The sequence below is a fragment of the Physella acuta genome, unplaced genomic scaffold (genome assembly GCF_028476545.2).
Source record: "Physella acuta isolate Inbredline_101_S28 unplaced genomic scaffold, ASM2847654v3 ptg001480l, whole genome shotgun sequence".
NCBI lineage: Eukaryota > Metazoa > Mollusca > Gastropoda > Physidae > Physella > Physella acuta.
Window position 1 is genome coordinate 838,207 of NW_026732995.1, and position 17,510 is coordinate 855,716.

Below are 17,510 nucleotides of genomic sequence, written 5' to 3' on the forward strand. Positions count from 1 at the left end.
AAAAAGAAGGCAGAGAATCAGATATTTTACTTATATGTCAAATTTCGTTTATCTATCTATCGTTAATCAGTACTTAAGTTACAGGCTTTTGGAAAACTAAAAGTAGAATAAGTTCCACTTCATTTTATCGGAAATCGCTGAAAAGTTGACACAGAACTACAAAATTGATACAATACATATATATGAAATTTTATCAACCTAGCTGTAAAGGTACTCAAGTTATCATGTTGACATACAGACAGACACACATACACACACAAAAACATACGGACAGAGTTTCTTAGTTTTTCCGACTCGATTACGCATAAAACGCCGAAATTTTGATAAATCTGCATTTATAAATTTTGGTTGATTAAAATAAGTCCCCTATACTCTGTACCATGAAACTTTGGGGAGATGATTAGATCACTCAATGGTAGGGTTTTGCAAAAAAAATTTTTTTTAATATTGCAAGGGCGGCGCCCCAGGGGCAGTGTTTCTTCCAGACTTTTTTCTCCGGGGGGGGGGCACTTGAAATTTTCGGGGGGCGGTAAACTTTCTTCGGGGGGGCGGACACTGTTAAAATTATATATTTTCTATATAAATTATATAAATTTCATTTCGTTCGGGGGGGCGGTAAAAAATTTTCGGGGGGGGGGGGGGCTTTGCCCCCCCCCCCCCCCGAAGAGATGCCTGGAAGAAACTCTGCCCAGGGGAGATCGATTTTTTTCTCTATACACGGTATATAAAAAATAAAACTCGGATGCGGTTCATCCGAGTGCCATGAAACTTAAGGGAGTAGATGAGAATACTCCCGAGAATATTTCTGCAAAAAAGAAAACTAAAGTTTCTTATGGGTGGTGCCATTTAGGGTACAATTTTCGTCAATGCACGGTTTGGCGCCCAAAGTTTCAGAGCGACTATGTTGGCACTTGGCTTCCGTTAATCGAGCGTCCTTCATAGCGAGTAATGGGTACTACTATATTCAGCGGTAAAGCTACAACAGGCTTCTAAAAATAACTTTGTAACGCGAGGAAATCCTTCTGTACAGTTTCGTCACCTTGCGAAAGATGAAAAAATAACTTTTTGAATATGACGAGCCTACTGTAGTTTCGTCACTTTGCGAATGATGCAATAAGCATCTATTATTAGACGATCCAGTCAGAAATTGAGATCGAGCATCTAATAATAGACCATTAGTAACGCTACCATATTGCATCAGCATCAGTCACACTGATATTTAAAACACGTCAAATAATTTTTACGTGTTAAAGAAAAAAAATCCTGTTCATTTGTGTCACGTCAGCAAATGACGAAATCTGCATCATTGTTTACAGGATGCGAGTTGGGACTCTGGGTTATCCTATGAGCACGATGGCGCCTGTTAGTTTTAAGGAGCCAGAGGCCGTACGCTGCGCCTATGCGATGGTGTAATCGGGGGGGGGGGGGGCTCCTGAGAGCGCCCCTCTACGTCCCAGACACATGGGTGGTCACCGAAGTGTGTTCTACCTCATTATTTCGGTGAGTGATTAATGTACACACAAGGTTTTCACACGGTAGTGTAGGTAAACCCGTGTCCCGATATTTATGATTCAAGCGCAGGCATTATTTACATTTAAATAACTAACTTTTATAAAACAAGGTCACGAGTCTAAGAATATAGGATTGGTAACGCATGGATGAATCCCTTCTTATATATTTCGTCGGACTATCTTCTATTCCCGCGGCAACGCTCGGGGACGGGTACGCAAGTATATATATATATATATATATATATATATATATATATATATATATATATATATATATATATATATATAGCAATGTATGTCTTTGTGTGTGTGTGTGTGTGTGTGTGTCTGTCTTTTATGCATTGCTACACCTCTTATCACATAGCCGTGAAACTTTGGGATGTTGTTGAGAATATTCCTGCGGAGGTTTCTGTGTAAAAAAAAATTCAAATTCGAAGGGGTGGCGCCCCGACAGGGCGCAATTTGTTTTTTTCTCTATATACGGTATATCAAAATAAAAGTAGATTTTGGGTTGACACCATGCATCCCATCGCCATTAAACTTTGGTGGGTTAATTAGAATACTCTGGGGAAGGGTTCTGTAAAAAATTTCATGGGCGGCCCCCCGGCAGGATGCGATTTGGCGCCCTGGTCTTTCCCGTGAACGCTATGGCGACTACATTCGGTCTAAACATTGTGATAGACAGTGTGATAGGATGGGGCGTTACAAAAAACACTCACTCAATTGAATCAGGCGTGTCCGCAGACGCCCTGGTAGGGTGCGATCTGGCTTCAAACAAAAAATTCAGTTTCGGCCCTCAAAGGCTCACATGGGCCACTGAGGGCCATGTAATACGTTTTATTTTAATAATAAATAAAAAAAATCAACCAAGTTTAGATATTTAACTGCGATGTTTCATTTTGTCCGTAAAAAAAATCCAAATAGTTTAGTCACTTTGCAAATGATGCAATTAGTATCTATTTTTAGACAATCCAATCAGAAATTGAGATCGAGCATCTAATAATAGACCATTAGTAACGCTAACATATTGCATCAGTCACACTGATGTTTAAAACGCTTCAAATAATATGTTTACGTGTTAAAGAAAAAAATCCTGTTCATTTGTGTCACTTTAGCGAATGACGCAATCTGCATCATTGTTTACAGGATGCTATTGGCACGCTGGGTTATCCTATGAGCTCAATAACGCCAATTAGTTTTAAGGAGCCAGGGGTAACAAACAGGTTAAGATTATCATCCTGGGGTAACTAGCAGGTTAGGGTTATCATCCTGTGTAACAAACAGGTTAGGATTATCATCTTGGGGTCACAAAAAGGTTAGGATTATCATCCTGGGGTAATAAACAGGTTAGGATTATCATCCTGGGGTTAAAAACAGGTTAGGATTATCATCCTGGGGTAACAGACAGGTTAGGATTATCATCCTGGGGTAACAAACAGTTTAGGATTATCATCCTCAGATAACACACAGGTTAGGATTATCATCCTGTGATAACAAACAGGTTAGGATTATCATCCTGGGGTAACAAACAGGTTAGGATTATCATCCTGGGGTAACAAACAGGTAAGGACTATCATGGGGTAACAAACAGTTAGGATTATCATCCTGAGAGAACAAACAGTTAGGATTATCATCCTGGGGTAACAAACAGGTTAGGATTATCATCCTGGGGTAACAAATAGGTTAGGATTATCATCCTGGGGTAACAAACAGGTTAGGATTATCATCCTGGGGTAACAAACAGGTTAGGATTATCATCCTGTGTAACAAACAGGTTAGGATTATCATCCTCAGATAACAGACAGGTTAGGATTATCATCCTGTGTAACAAACAGGTTAGGATTATCATCCTGGGGTAACAAACAGGTTAGGATTATCATCCTGTGTAACAAACAGTTTAGGATTATCATCCTGGGGTAACAAACAGGTTAGGATTATCATCATGGGGTAACAAACAGGTTAGGATTATCATCCTGGGGTAACAAACAGGTAAGGACTATCATGGGGTAACAAACAGTTAGGATTATCATCCTGAGAGAACAAACAGTTAGGATTATCATCCTGGGGTAACAAACAGGTTAGGATTATCATCCTGGGGTAACAAACAGGTTAGGATTATCATCCTGGGGTAACAAACAGGTTAGGATTATCATCCTGGGGTAACAAACAGGTTAGGATTATCATCCTGGGTAACAAACAGGTTAGGATTATCATCCTCAGATAACAGACAGGTTAGGATTATCATCCTGTGTAACAAACAGGTTAGGATTATCATCCTGGGGTAACAAACAGGTTAGGATTATCATCCTGTGTAACAAACAGTTTAGGATTATCATCCTGGGGTAACAAACAGGTTAGGATTATCATCATGGGGTAACAAACAGGTTAGGATTATCATCCTGGGGTAACAAACAGGTTAGGATTATCATCCTGGGTAACAATCAGGTTAGGATTATCATCCTGGGGTAACAAACAAGTTAGGATTATCATCCTGGGTAACAAAAAAGGTTAGGATTATCATGCTATTTTCAACAAAATAGTAATACGTGTCAAATACTCATTCTCCAAAAGAATTACTTTCCCAATTTTACATCAAATCTGACTAATTCAAATTATGCTGGCTGCTCACCTTTATAAGTATTTTAACCTTCTGGAAAATATTTTCAAAAAATGGTTGGCTGCAGTTGTTCAGGTGAAATAGACCCCATGTCCCATCAGCATTGCAGGCTCTTGAAACCTCCCCTGATCATTTTGTTAACATAATAAACTTAGATAACTCTTGTGAAATTCATACATGACATCACATTTCTACAGGGGGGAGGACTTTTGTGGAGGGGTAAATTCAGGAAGTGGGATGTCACATTTTTCCATTTTAACAAGTAATGTTAGAAAAGTAGCCTTATTTTATGTTTTTAAAACATCCTTTTTTTGTAAATTGAAATAAAATTGATCACCCAATGTCGAGAGAGCTCATTAGAAAGAAGAGGGTTGTAGGCTGAGATGTGATGTCATTTGAGGAGGGGTGGGGGTTCTGGTTTTTTCTTCTTTTTCTGACTATGACGGTGTGGAGGGGGAGACAAATTAAATTAAAAAATTTTAAAAGCATGACAACATTTATGGAACACCCGTTATCAGCAGCAACTATTTTGTATATAATGCTTGAAATATTTATACCTTGCCTATCACTTTTATATTTACAATAGATCAACAAAATAAAAATAAAAATTAGAGACATCCTTGGAGTTAAACTTTTTAAAGATTGATTCTTCTGCTGCAATTGATTCCCATTTTCTTTAATTACAACAAAGACTTCTTGTTTTACTAGATATATTTTCAAATACATTTGAAAATATAAGAAAGCTACATCATTGAGAGTACTTGTAGTTCTTTTGATTTACCTGTGTAGTTATATTTACAAGAAGTCCTGTAGGTGGAACCAGCCTTAGTTTTAGTAAAGACAATGCCAGACTCCTCAACAGTTTCACACCAAACAGCTAAAGGGAAGAATTTTTTTTTAAATAAATGTTGCTTTTGTTGAACAAAGTGTCAAAGTTTAATAACAAAAATATATTATTTTGTAGTTAGAGTAATTAAAGCTTGTTTTGATAAGAACATTCAGATTTGATGCAATAGTAATTTTAAGAAGCATTGGCTTACGTGCTGGTGTGGTTATGATTGGCTTTAACATGTCACCAGAGTGGTTCTGCTCAGAGTTGATAGAGTTCTATCAAGAATGTTTTGTTTAGCAATAGAGTGATTTTATATATATATATATATATATATATATATATATATATATATATATATATATATATATATATATATATATATATATATATATATTTTTTTTTTTTTTTTTTTTTTTTTTTTATTTATATAATTCAGCAAACTTTTTAAAATTATTTAATATTAAATTTAACATTTAGGGAAATTCAATAATAACATTGCAATGAATTTCCAAAATATCATATCATATTCAAAAAAGAAGATTATATGTTGAATATCTCATTTGTTCACAAGTGATAGTTCAAGTAAAACAACACTACCATTACAGTCTTTGATCTTAAATACTATTTTACTATAGTAAAAAAAAGAAAGCCAGAAAGAAAAAAAAAGATGAAACAAAAAAGAGCATGAATAATTTTTTTTTTACTTTGACTGCCTGGTTTTCCAGCAGGATGGCGAAGTTGGTCAAGTGATCACATTCACAGGTGGTGTATGTGGCGTTGGTTGATGCTACCCTACAGCCATCTTGGGACCAGTAGCCTCTTGATGACCTAAAATACAATTATTTCTTAGCAAGGAACTAACCTGTAGCAATTTCAAAATAAAATGTTTTACAGAAAGACAACAACTTACCCATCAGATATCTTCCAAAAAGAGCAGACAGTTCTAAGGGTAGGAACTACTGGCTGTGGAGAGATGGGATAGTGAAATGTTTTATTTCAACCATTTTTTATAAAAATGAATTGTTAAAAAGTTTGGCTCCAAAAAAGTGCCATCCAATTTTTTTCCCCAAGCCCAGCTTTGAATAGTTCCAACATGGCATCCTAGAGGCCAACAGAAGACTTCTGTCTTGCTGATAAACAGCAGCCTGACAGAAACTTGTTGAAACCGCGGCCATTTATCTCAATATTCTATCTAGTCTCGTCCCACTTGTAATAAAAGTTTTCAGGTAACAAACACGTGCCTTGTATCCTGTTGGGATATTCTGGACAGGTCTCCTTTTATCTGCATCTTCAAAACAACGTCTTTAAGTAAATTAATTTATAATTTACTAATTTATAATTTATTTACTTAAATAAGTTTATGTTAAAAAAATTTGTATAGCCATACAGTGACATGTTTCATCCTGAAGGTCACAGGTTTTGGAAGCTTGTGCGCATGTCCATCTGCCCCTAGTGAGGCGCTGAGTATGTAGCTAGCTATGTGAAGTCTGATATCAGACCTCTTCCATTCTCGCTTTCTTCTTGGAGGATTTCTCCTCAACGTTCACTTCCGGGTCAGTTTTTGTCTTTGGTTTCTCTTGGACCCCCAGGATGTCAGCCATGGAGTAATGAGTCATAAAAACAACCTTGGCCAGTTCACCTTCTGTATGGTCAAAGATATATATATATATATATATATATATATATATATATATATATATATATATATATATATATATATATATATATATATATATATATGCATAGAGCACATACTTAATGGTGATTGTATTTTAGTAAGTTAATTGAAAAGTAAATTGAAAAAGAAAACTATCCGACCTTTGTTAAAGCTGAACAAAGTTTCTTTAGGAATGGTGAACGTTGTCTCTGATTGGTCAGTTGTGTAGACCAGTTCTGTCTTGTTTTCCTTGGTGAACGTGTCTTCACTGATCACGTGTAGTTTTAGATCTGGCAAAAAATTGGGAATTTCGCCACAGAGTACTTAAGATTTGTTTAGACTCTCAGCAGAAATTAAATTAAATATATTAAATTATGGATGTTGTAATGTTGGAATATAATACTTAAGGTTTGTTTAAACTCTCTTACTTGCAACTGTCCAATCAACATCCAGACAGCCCAGCTCACACTCACCGATATTCTCATCTTGTTGAGTTATCACAATCGGTTGCTTAATTTCCTCTGCCATGGCTAACGTCGCTGTCTCCATGGCAACCAGAAGTGTTGATGCCGAGTTGACCTTATCTACCTGCGTCATTTCCTCCCACATGGCTGATTTGTTGGTGGAGACGAGATTACTTCCTGCTGCGATGACATTCTGAAAAGGTGGAAGTGAAGATTTAAATGACATTCTGAAAGGGGGTGGAAGTGAAATAGATGACATTCTGAAAGAGGGTGGAAGTGAAATAGATGACATTCTGAAAGGGGGTGGAAGTGAAATAGATGACATTCTGAAAGAGGGTGGAAGTGAAATAGATGACATTCTGAAAGGGGGTGGAAGTGAAGACATAGATGACATTCTGAAAGGGGGTGGAAGTGAAATAGATGACATTCTGAAAGAGGGTGGAAGTGAAATAGATGACATTCTGAAAGAGGGTGGAAGTGAAATAGATGACATTCTGAAAGAGGGTGGAAGTGAAATAGATGACATTCTGAAAGAGGGTGGAAGTGAAATAGATGACATTCTGAAAGAGGGTGGAAGAGAAATAGATGACATTCTGAAAGAAGGTGGAAGTGAAATAGATGACATTCTGAAAGAGGGTGGAAGTGAAATAGATGACATTCTGAAAGAGGGTGGAAGTGAAATAGATGACATTCTGAAAGAGGGTGGAAGTGAAATAGATGACATTCTGAAAGAGGGTGGAAGAGAAATAGATGACATTCTGAAAGAGGGTGGAAGTGAAATAGATGACATTCTGAAAGAGGGTGGAAGAGAAGACGTAGATGACATTTGGGAGGAAGCAACATAAAACAAGTGGCAAGTTAGATTATTCTTAGACAAAAATCCTGGGTTGGATGTAATGATGAATAGATTATATAACTGAACCCATATGTAAGGGTCTAACAAAGTTTTACATAATATAGCTGTGTTTCATATTTTAACAGTGAGAATTACAATCATGCATAAATTGTTATAAGACTCAAAGTTTTCATAAACTTGATGAGGTAGACAAGCATTTTTACTAAGTAATGTTGACCTAATAGTTTTGTAAGGAAAAGATCTGGTATCTGTTTCACCTAATCAAGCAGGGATAACTCCAAACTTGCACAACTTTCTTCAGTCGTCACACAAGGGAAGTAATACCTGTCAACCTTAATAATCAAATCCGGAGAAATTTTGTAAACTCACGAGCAACGTTTTTCAGTATTAGTGAGTACTCACATCAATAATATCCTTAATCTCCTGGATATCTTTGGGAGGAGCGTTGTCTTTTTTCTTGGTGACCAACGTTAGAACTCTAGACATGACCAACACATCCTCCATTGTTGTTTCTTTCGCAGTCGTCACTTCTTTGATCTGTGATGTCATCTCTACCACTTCTTCGCCGCTTGGTGGCGGCTCTGTTGGATTTGTTTCATTTGTTGCTGGTGTTTCTATTAGACTAGCCTATTAGGAGAATTGCTGATTTTTTAAAAAGCAGACAGTAAAGAAGCAGAAGAGTCTGCCAAGTGTAATTATTGAATGGGCCAAAGCAGACTGTTACTAATAAGATTTTCAAAAACTAAGAAGAATTTGATTTTTTAAGTTAAGTTTTTTTTAAATTTTAAGTGTAGGTATATTAAAATAATTTACATAATAGCTTTACAAATAATGACTACATTTTTTTTTATACTAGGAAGCTAAATTATTATAAATAAATACATTCTTATTAAAGCAATCACAGCAAGGTTTGCATTTTTAGATTGAAAATTTGTTTTTTAAGCAAGTGGGTGATTTATTTTTCTGATATAGGCTGCACTTCTGGTACAAAAATTTATGGAAGAAATTATGTTTTTTTTTTGCCTTCACAGCAAGCATGATGATAACCTAAACCCCTGAGGATGAACCTCAATCAAGCATGTTGATAACAGGGCTCTAAGTCTAAGTTGAAACTCAGGCAAGATGTTAGCAATATTCTAAGATTAACATTGACCTTATTGTATTATACCAAAAGTACAGCTTCATCCACTTACCAGGTTCATGACACCACACCAAAGCTGCTGCAACAACTAACAGGTGACTCACCAGGTTCAATATTTTCTGCAGCTTCTCATCCACACACCCAGAAACATCAGGCTGACCAATCCAACAGACTTTTGTCTCCTGTTGGCTACAGGCCCACGTCGCTGTACCTGGGATTGGAGCAAGAAAAAAATATAATATTTATATATTTGTATGTATTTGCTTGCGCAAACACAAGAGACAAATACATAATAAGAATTAGTTTTGTAGCATAAAACCAGTAGCACCAACCTTTTCTGTTTTTACAGCGGAATTTAATGTATTTGGTACCACAAACATAAAAGACAAACACATTATGAGCATTAGTTTTGTAACATAAAACCAGTGGCACAAACCTTTTCTGTTTTTACAGCGGACTTGAGCTGTTTGACCAGGAAGTGTAGATGGCCAGTTGACTGAGCCAATGGTTGTGTTGGGACACACACGTGGGTTGGTGTAAAAAGTTTCAGCAGTGATTAATTGTTCCATTAAATTGGAGCCAAAACTTGGGATGTAGCAGTTTTTATAATCTTTTAATTTGGTTTCTACAGAGCTGGTGGTGGTAGTGCTGGCAGGTGTGGTGGTTGTTCTCTTGGTTGGTTGGGTTGGTGTGGTGGTTGGTGTGGTGGTTGGTGTGGTGGTTGGTGTGGTGGTTGGTGTAGTGGTTGTCTTCCTGGATGTGGTAGTTCCTGTTGTTGTTGTTGTGGTAGTAGTTGTTCTACTGGTAGTTGCTTTTGGTGATGGTTTCTGAGTTGTGCATCAGAAAAGAAAAAGAAAACTTGAAAACTTTGCTTTAGGTAGAGCTCAGATATTTCAACCACACAGATGGGACATGATGTTAGTCAGATGGGACATGATGTAAGTCACACACACAGACAGGAGATGATTTAAGCTACACCCACACAGATAGGAGATGATGTAAGCCACACCCACATAGATAGGAGATGATGTAAGCCACACCCACATAGATATGAGATGATGTAAGCCACACCCACATAGATATGAGATGATGTAAGCCACACCCACATAGATATGAGATGATGTAAGCCACACCCACATAGATAGGAGATGATGTAAACCACACCCACATAGATAGGAGATGATGTAAGCCACACCCACATAGATAGGAGATGATGTAAGCCACACCCACATAGATAGGAGATGATGTAAGCCACACCCAAATAGATAGGAGATTATGTAAGCCACACCCACACAGATGGGACATGATGTAAGCCACACCCACACAGATAGAACATGTTGTAGTTCTCACCTTACTTTGCTTGGGCTAAAGCTGGACTGACTTGAAACTTCTGGAACTTTCTCCTTGCGAGAAACTTCTGGAGCTTTGTGTGTGTTGACTGTAGGGGTCTTTTCTGTTGGTGGATGGACGTAGACTGTTGGTTTAGTTGTTTCTTGTGTTGCTGATGTGTCATTGGCGTTTCCAGGGGTGGCAGATTTTGGGATGGATGGGTCGAGGCGGATAGTTCCTGTGGGTAGCACGCTGCTGTCTGCTATCTACATGTCAGGAGTTGTAGTGGCGGTTTGGGGGCGGGCAGTAACTGAAATATAGTGATAGCATCAGTCATGTCTTAGAGAATATCATCAGTCATGTCTTAGAGAATATCATCAGTCATGTCTTAGAGAATATCATCAGTCATGTCTTAGAGAATATCATCAGTCTTTTTTAGAATCATTCTAAACATTTTTGACAATATAATGAAAACATGAAATAAATCATTAATGTGCTATAAGGGCCAAGTTTACATTAAGTGGCAAACAATTCATATGAGAAACATGAATTTAGTATGTTATATTCTAGCTTTTAAATACGGCTCTACATTAGTTGTATATGACTGCAACAGTTCACAAGCATACATCAAAATCAGACTTCACCAGCAGACGTCAAGTCCTTACTTTGTGTGTATTCACAGATATAGGGCAGTGTGTCGTCACAGTCGTGTAGAACAAGTTGAAACTGGTTGGGTTGTAAATTTATTGCGCTGCAGTCGTATCTTCTTCTGTTGGGTTTCGTTATTGGTCTGTGGAGAAATTATATTTTGTTGGATTTGGTAGAGATGATATTTTATTGGTCAGTAGAGAAAAAACTTATAAATAATCAGATCACCTATCTATGCTCAACTATTCTGGTTGAGCATGTGTACTAATGTAGGTCTACATCACCGGATCCAAGTCGAGGATCTAACATGGCATTGAAGAATTTGTATAACAAATGTATGTTCGCCATGATGTTTGAAATGTTTGTAATGTGGTTTACCATAGACCTACTTACTGAGCAACATCCGAGTTGTCCAACCATTTTGGTTTGTCTCCCTTGGTTGTTTCTTTCCTTATACCGACCCAATATTTGCCGGCAGCAAATTTGTTCTTGTTCATGTACTCTTCTAGTTTTTGCTGGGGGTGACGGAGGTCAAGTTATAATTATTACTGTCAAAGTCCACAGAGTACAGTTAACCGATAAAAAGATCTCTAAACTAAGATAATATACTAAAAAAAACTCTAAATGCGAGATTGTTGTACGAAGTTATCTTTAAAAATATTTCCACTCACGAAAACATCCCGCAACGCCCACACCCTTCCACTCCCCTCAAGTATCATAAATTACTGCCTCAACCCAAACCCCTTTTCCACCCCCCTCCCCCCAACTCAAACACCTTTGTCCAATCTTTGCATTAGGCATTATAAAACGTGCGACCTGCTAGTCAGCAGAAAATTTCCTTAAAATACCGCATGGTAATGTGATCTAGAAGTTTTTAGAGCAGTGGTTCTCATTGGCGTAGGCAGGGAACACCCCCCCCCCCCCCATGGACCCCTCTGTAAAAAAGTTTTTACTGTCATAATACCACGTTTTTCATCGCTCATAGTAGAGTGATCGCTTGCATTATTGTGATGTATAGCATTTATTTTCTACTTTTTAGTTCAATCAGAAAACGTGGGTTTTTAAAAACTTTTTTAATGATAATTATTACAAGGATTACAAAACAGATTGTGTTGCGTTCATTGTTTTTAGTTGTATTGTGTGTATATTTTGTTTGTTTTTTTGTTTAGAGTGATAAATGGTTTTGTTTTGTCGGCCTACTTTGTGTGTTTTTTCTTATTTCTTCAGAGTACTACTTTCAATTTATTTTACATCATAGCGAAGCAATGACATACAGCATATATATATATATATATATATATATATATATATATATATATATATATATATATATATATATATATATATATATATATATGGCCTATATATATATATATATATATAGGCCATATATATATATATATATATATATATATATATATATATATATATATATATATATATATATATATAGGGCCTATATATATATATATATATATATATATATATATATATATATATATATATATATATATATATATATATATATATATATATATATATATATATATATAGGGCCTATATATATATATATATAGGGCCTATATATATATATATATATATAGGGCCTATATATATATATATAGCCCTATATATATATATATATATATATATATATATATATATATATATATATATATATATATATATATATATGTATATATATATATATATATATATATATATATATATATATATATATATATACATAATGCTGGAAAAAATTTGAACCTCCCCCCCCCCATGAGACGATCCTGGCTACGCCTCTGGTAGTTCTTAACCTTTTTGGAGGTACCGAACCCCCACCAGCTTCATATGTGCATTTACCAAACTCTTCTTAAATCAATAGAGCAAATACAATTTTTTTTTCAATTTTCAAAACATAGCTACAAATTTTACCGGTTAACAAAATTAACCGTGCAACACATCAGTGTTCAAATAACAAAACCATTAAAATATGATTTTCACACAAAAATATTCAATGAATATTTCCTGCAAATCACTGTGACTTCTGCTGTTGACTTTCAGAAACCAGTTCATAAATGTGTGGCTTCACCTTGAATCAGCGACTGACATGTTCTTGTATTTCCCATCTCCCTGCAGCTTAATTTAAGGAAATGTTCTCTTAGTTTTGCTGGTGCTAGACTAGAATTGTTCCACTTGGCATTGCAAAGCATGCAGTTAGGACGGCGACTCTCCCAAAGTTCCTTTTTTGGGGGATCCATACTGTACATATTCCTACACCCACTTTTCTTTTTCACTTAATATAGTTAGTGTGAAAGGATTAAAATATTTTTTAAAAATTACACAACCTACCATCACGAGAGTCACAAGTCAACTACTGGGCCGCGATATAGAAAACAAGTAATTAAAAAAAGTCTTGTGACAATTTTAGCGCAATTTCCTTGTGTTATCTAAAAATAGCTCTGTCGTAGCGTAAATCAAGAGCAGGGTTAGTAAAACCATTGGTTAGTTATTAAAACGTTTTTTATTAATTTTTTTCACTATTTTACATGTTTTATTTACAATAGAGTAACATGACCAAAAACTATTGCGCGCCCAGCTACCGAACGTGACGTCGCAGCCATTGAACGTGATGGCGCAGCTATTGAACGTGATGACGCGTGTGGTGTGGTTTCATAAAATGCCTACTAATTCGGTCCAAATTTTAATTAATTCAAATAAAATTTTGTGACCAAACGAAAGGATATTTTTGAAAACTTTCTTCGGCAATATTGTTCTAAATTATGGCAGAAATCGATTGGTACATGTTTCAAGTCGCTAAGTGGTCTGGTTGCCGAGTTATGGGCCAAAAACTACATTTTTAAAAGTTTTTTTTGGCTTTTCCGGGAAATCGATAAAAGAAACCCGAAATTTTTATGGCCTATGTTCATCCTCGTAACTTGCTTAACATAATTGCTTTGGAACTAGTCCTCGATATTGCTTCGTTGAGGAGATACGACTTAAAGCTGCGGACACACATCCATCCATCCATTCATCCATTCATTCCCAGAAAAGACGAGTTAATAAACGCAATTCTCCAGAATGGAAATTGCGCTAAAAATATGCTTGCCACAGCACATAAATGCCCAATCAACGCGCGCCTGTATAGGTGACGCTGACACGATTCGTGACATACGTGTCTCGTGACGTCAAAGGTCAATAATTCGATCGCCAATCATGAGTTTGATGTGTCTTGACCTTAGCCAAATCATTGAGACTGTCTCACTGAACCCCTGGGATTCGATTGAACCTAGATTAAGAGCCACTGTTCTAGAGCAAGCCATCCCACTAGATGCGTTATGAGCATTGAGGGGCTACTAGTGGTAGAACTACAACAACACCTTCAAACTCCGCTAGTGTTTCTTCCAGACTTTTTTCTCCGGGGGGGGGGGGGCTTCGTCCCCCCCCCCCCACCCATCCGAAGAGATGCCTGGAAGATACTCTGAACTCCGCAATGTAAGGGGAGTATGGGTATAGACTATTTAGGGGGTCAAAATGTGACATCATCTAAAAATACATATATATGACCAAACTGTGACATCATCTAAAAATACATATATATGACCAAACTGTGATATCATTTAAAAAATAAATACATGGATGACCAGATTGTGATATCATCTAAAAAATAAACCGGAAGTGATCTCCCCTAAACTTTCTAGAATATTCTTATATAAAACAACAGGGGATGAGAACTCGGGATATAGTTATGATTTTTAATCCATTTTAAATACATAAACTTTTTAAAATAAAATAGAATCTCATAGAAAAAAGTATTGCACACCAAGCGAACGCCGAATAGAGATGTTCATAATGGTGCGCAATATTATTAGTACTTTATAAATTTAGATGCGTTTTTGAGAAATCGGAAATAGCGTAAATTAGTACTTCCCGTCAACGGAAATTACTCAAAATTTAACAGAAGGTAGAGAATTAGATCTTTTACTTACATGTGAAATTTCATTTATCTATCTGAAATAGTACTCAAGTTATAGGCTTTTGAAAAATTCAAAGTAGAAAAAGTACCACTTCCGGTTATCGGAAATCGCTCAAAAGTTGATACGGATCTACGATTTTGATAAAATACTTATATATGAAATTTTATCAACCTAGCTGTAACGGTACTCAAGTAATCGTGTTTACACACACACACACAGACACACACACACACACACAGACACACAGACATACGGACAAGATTGCAAAATTATGTTTTTCCGTATCAGTGAGGTGTAAAACGTCGAGATTTGTAAAAATCTCGATTTTTTTTTTGCACGATTACAATACTTTCTCTATACTACGTATAGACGAGAAAGTAATAAATGGGTAACCAAACTGTGATATCATCTAAAACAAGGTAATTAAAAAGTCTAGTGACAATTTTTGCGCAATTTCTTATGTTATCTAAAAATAGCTCTGTCGTAGCGTAAATCAAGAATAGGGTTAGTAAAACCATTGGTTAGTTATTAAAACGTTTTTTATTAATTTTTTTTTCACTATTTTACATGTTTCATTTACAATAGAGTTACATGACTAAAAACCATTGCGCGCCTACTGAACGTGATGGCGCAGCCATGGGAACGCGATGGCGCAACTATTGAACGTGATGACGCGTGTGATGTGGTTGGATAAAAATGCCTACTAATTCGGTCCAAATTTGAATTAATTCAAAAAAATTTTGTGACCGAATGAAAGGATATTTTTGAAAACTTTCTTCGGCAATATTGTTCTAAATTATAGCAGGAATCGATTGGTAGAAGTTTCAAGTCGCCAAGTGGTCTGGTTGCCGAGATATGGGCCAAAAACTGCATTTTTAAAAGGTTTTTTTTGGTTTTTCCGGGAAATCCATGAAAGAAACCCGGAATTTTTTATGGCCTATGTTCATCATCGTAACTTGCTTAACATAATTGCTTTTGGAACTAGTCCTCGATATTACTTCGTTGAGGAGGAGATACGACTTAAAGCTGCGGACACACATCCATTCATTCATTGATACATCCATACATCCAGAAATGACGGGTTAATAAACGCAGTTCTCCAGAATGGAAATTGCGCTAAAAATAAATATATGACCAAACTGTGATATCATCTAAAAATATATATATATGACCAATCTGTGATATCATCTAAAAAAATATATATGACCAATATGTGATATCATCTAAAATATATATATATATGACCAATATGTGATATCATCTAAAATATATATATATGACCAATATGTGATATCATCTAAAATATATATATATGACCAAACTGTGATATTATATATATATATATATATATATATATATATATATATATATATATATATATGACCAAACTGTGATATCATCTAAAAAATCAATAAATGGATGACCAAACTGTGATATCATCTAAAAAAATATATGACCAAACTGTGATATCATCTATATATATATATATATATATATATATATATATATATATATATATATATATATATATATATATATATATATATATATATATATATATATATATATATATATATATATATATATATATATATTTGACCAATCTGTGATATCATCTAAAAATATATATATGACCAAACTGTGATATTATCTAAAAAAAAAAATACATGCCCAAACTGTGATATCATTAAAGACTAAATACATGGCTGAACTGCGATATCAATCAAAATTAATTACATGTAGATATATAGAATTATTTTAAACTAATTGTTCGTAGGACAATTTTTTTCTAATTAAATACGATGTTGAACTCGTAGTATTTATAAGCTGCGCTGTGTAGACAAACGTATCACACAACTGAAGCTTAGTCTCAGTATGAAATAAAATAAATCAGAATAATTTAACAGCATTACCATCTCAGCCACGCTCTGTACCAGCACCAGTTTGTTACCATCACAACCATCGGGTGACTGTCGCCATCTGTGACAAACTTGTAGCAACTTCGGTGTATCTTTACGTAGTTTTCTGGGCATTCACTGCTATCAGTGGCGGAACTAGAAATTAAAGGCTCCCCCGCAAAGAAAAAACTAGGGCCCCCCCTATATATATATATATATATATATATATATATATATATATATATATATATATATATATATATATATATATATATATATATATAGGGGGGGGGCCCTAAATACATATATATATATATATATATATATATATATATATATATATATATATATATATATATATATATATATATATATATATATATATATATATATATATATATATATATAGGGGGGCCCTAACTGAGTAATTTAGTCTACTTCAGGGGTCGGCAACCTTTTGAAGCGGAAGAGCCAAAAGTTACAATTTTCAATATTTCCCTGGTTTTAAAGAGCCACTAACATTTTTTTGTATTTAAAATATTTTATTTTTTTATTAAGATTATTAGTATTTGTTCAA

General features: G+C 35.2%; 2 protein-coding genes across 2 annotated transcripts in view; both read right to left on the minus strand.

Annotated features, from left to right (window-relative positions):
• LOC131928287 (adhesion G protein-coupled receptor L4-like) overlaps positions 1-17,510 on the minus strand; it is a 111,089-nt gene that overhangs the window by 92,107 nt on the left and 1,472 nt on the right. The window lies entirely within an intron of this gene.
• On the minus strand, positions 5,871-17,089 carry LOC131928292 (uncharacterized). Its single transcript, XM_059284281.1, has 11 exons — positions 16,949-17,089; positions 11,449-11,570; positions 11,073-11,197; positions 10,429-10,717; positions 9,515-9,905; positions 9,183-9,289; positions 8,340-8,564; positions 7,091-7,274; positions 6,779-6,907; positions 6,348-6,602; positions 5,871-5,923 (listed from the first exon to the last, which is right to left on the minus strand). Exons 5-10 carry the CDS (start codon positions 9,645-9,647, stop codon positions 6,454-6,456), a joined length of 927 nt encoding a protein of 308 aa, XP_059140264.1. The 5' UTR covers positions 9,648-9,905; positions 10,429-10,717; positions 11,073-11,197; positions 11,449-11,570; positions 16,949-17,089; the 3' UTR covers positions 5,871-5,923; positions 6,348-6,453.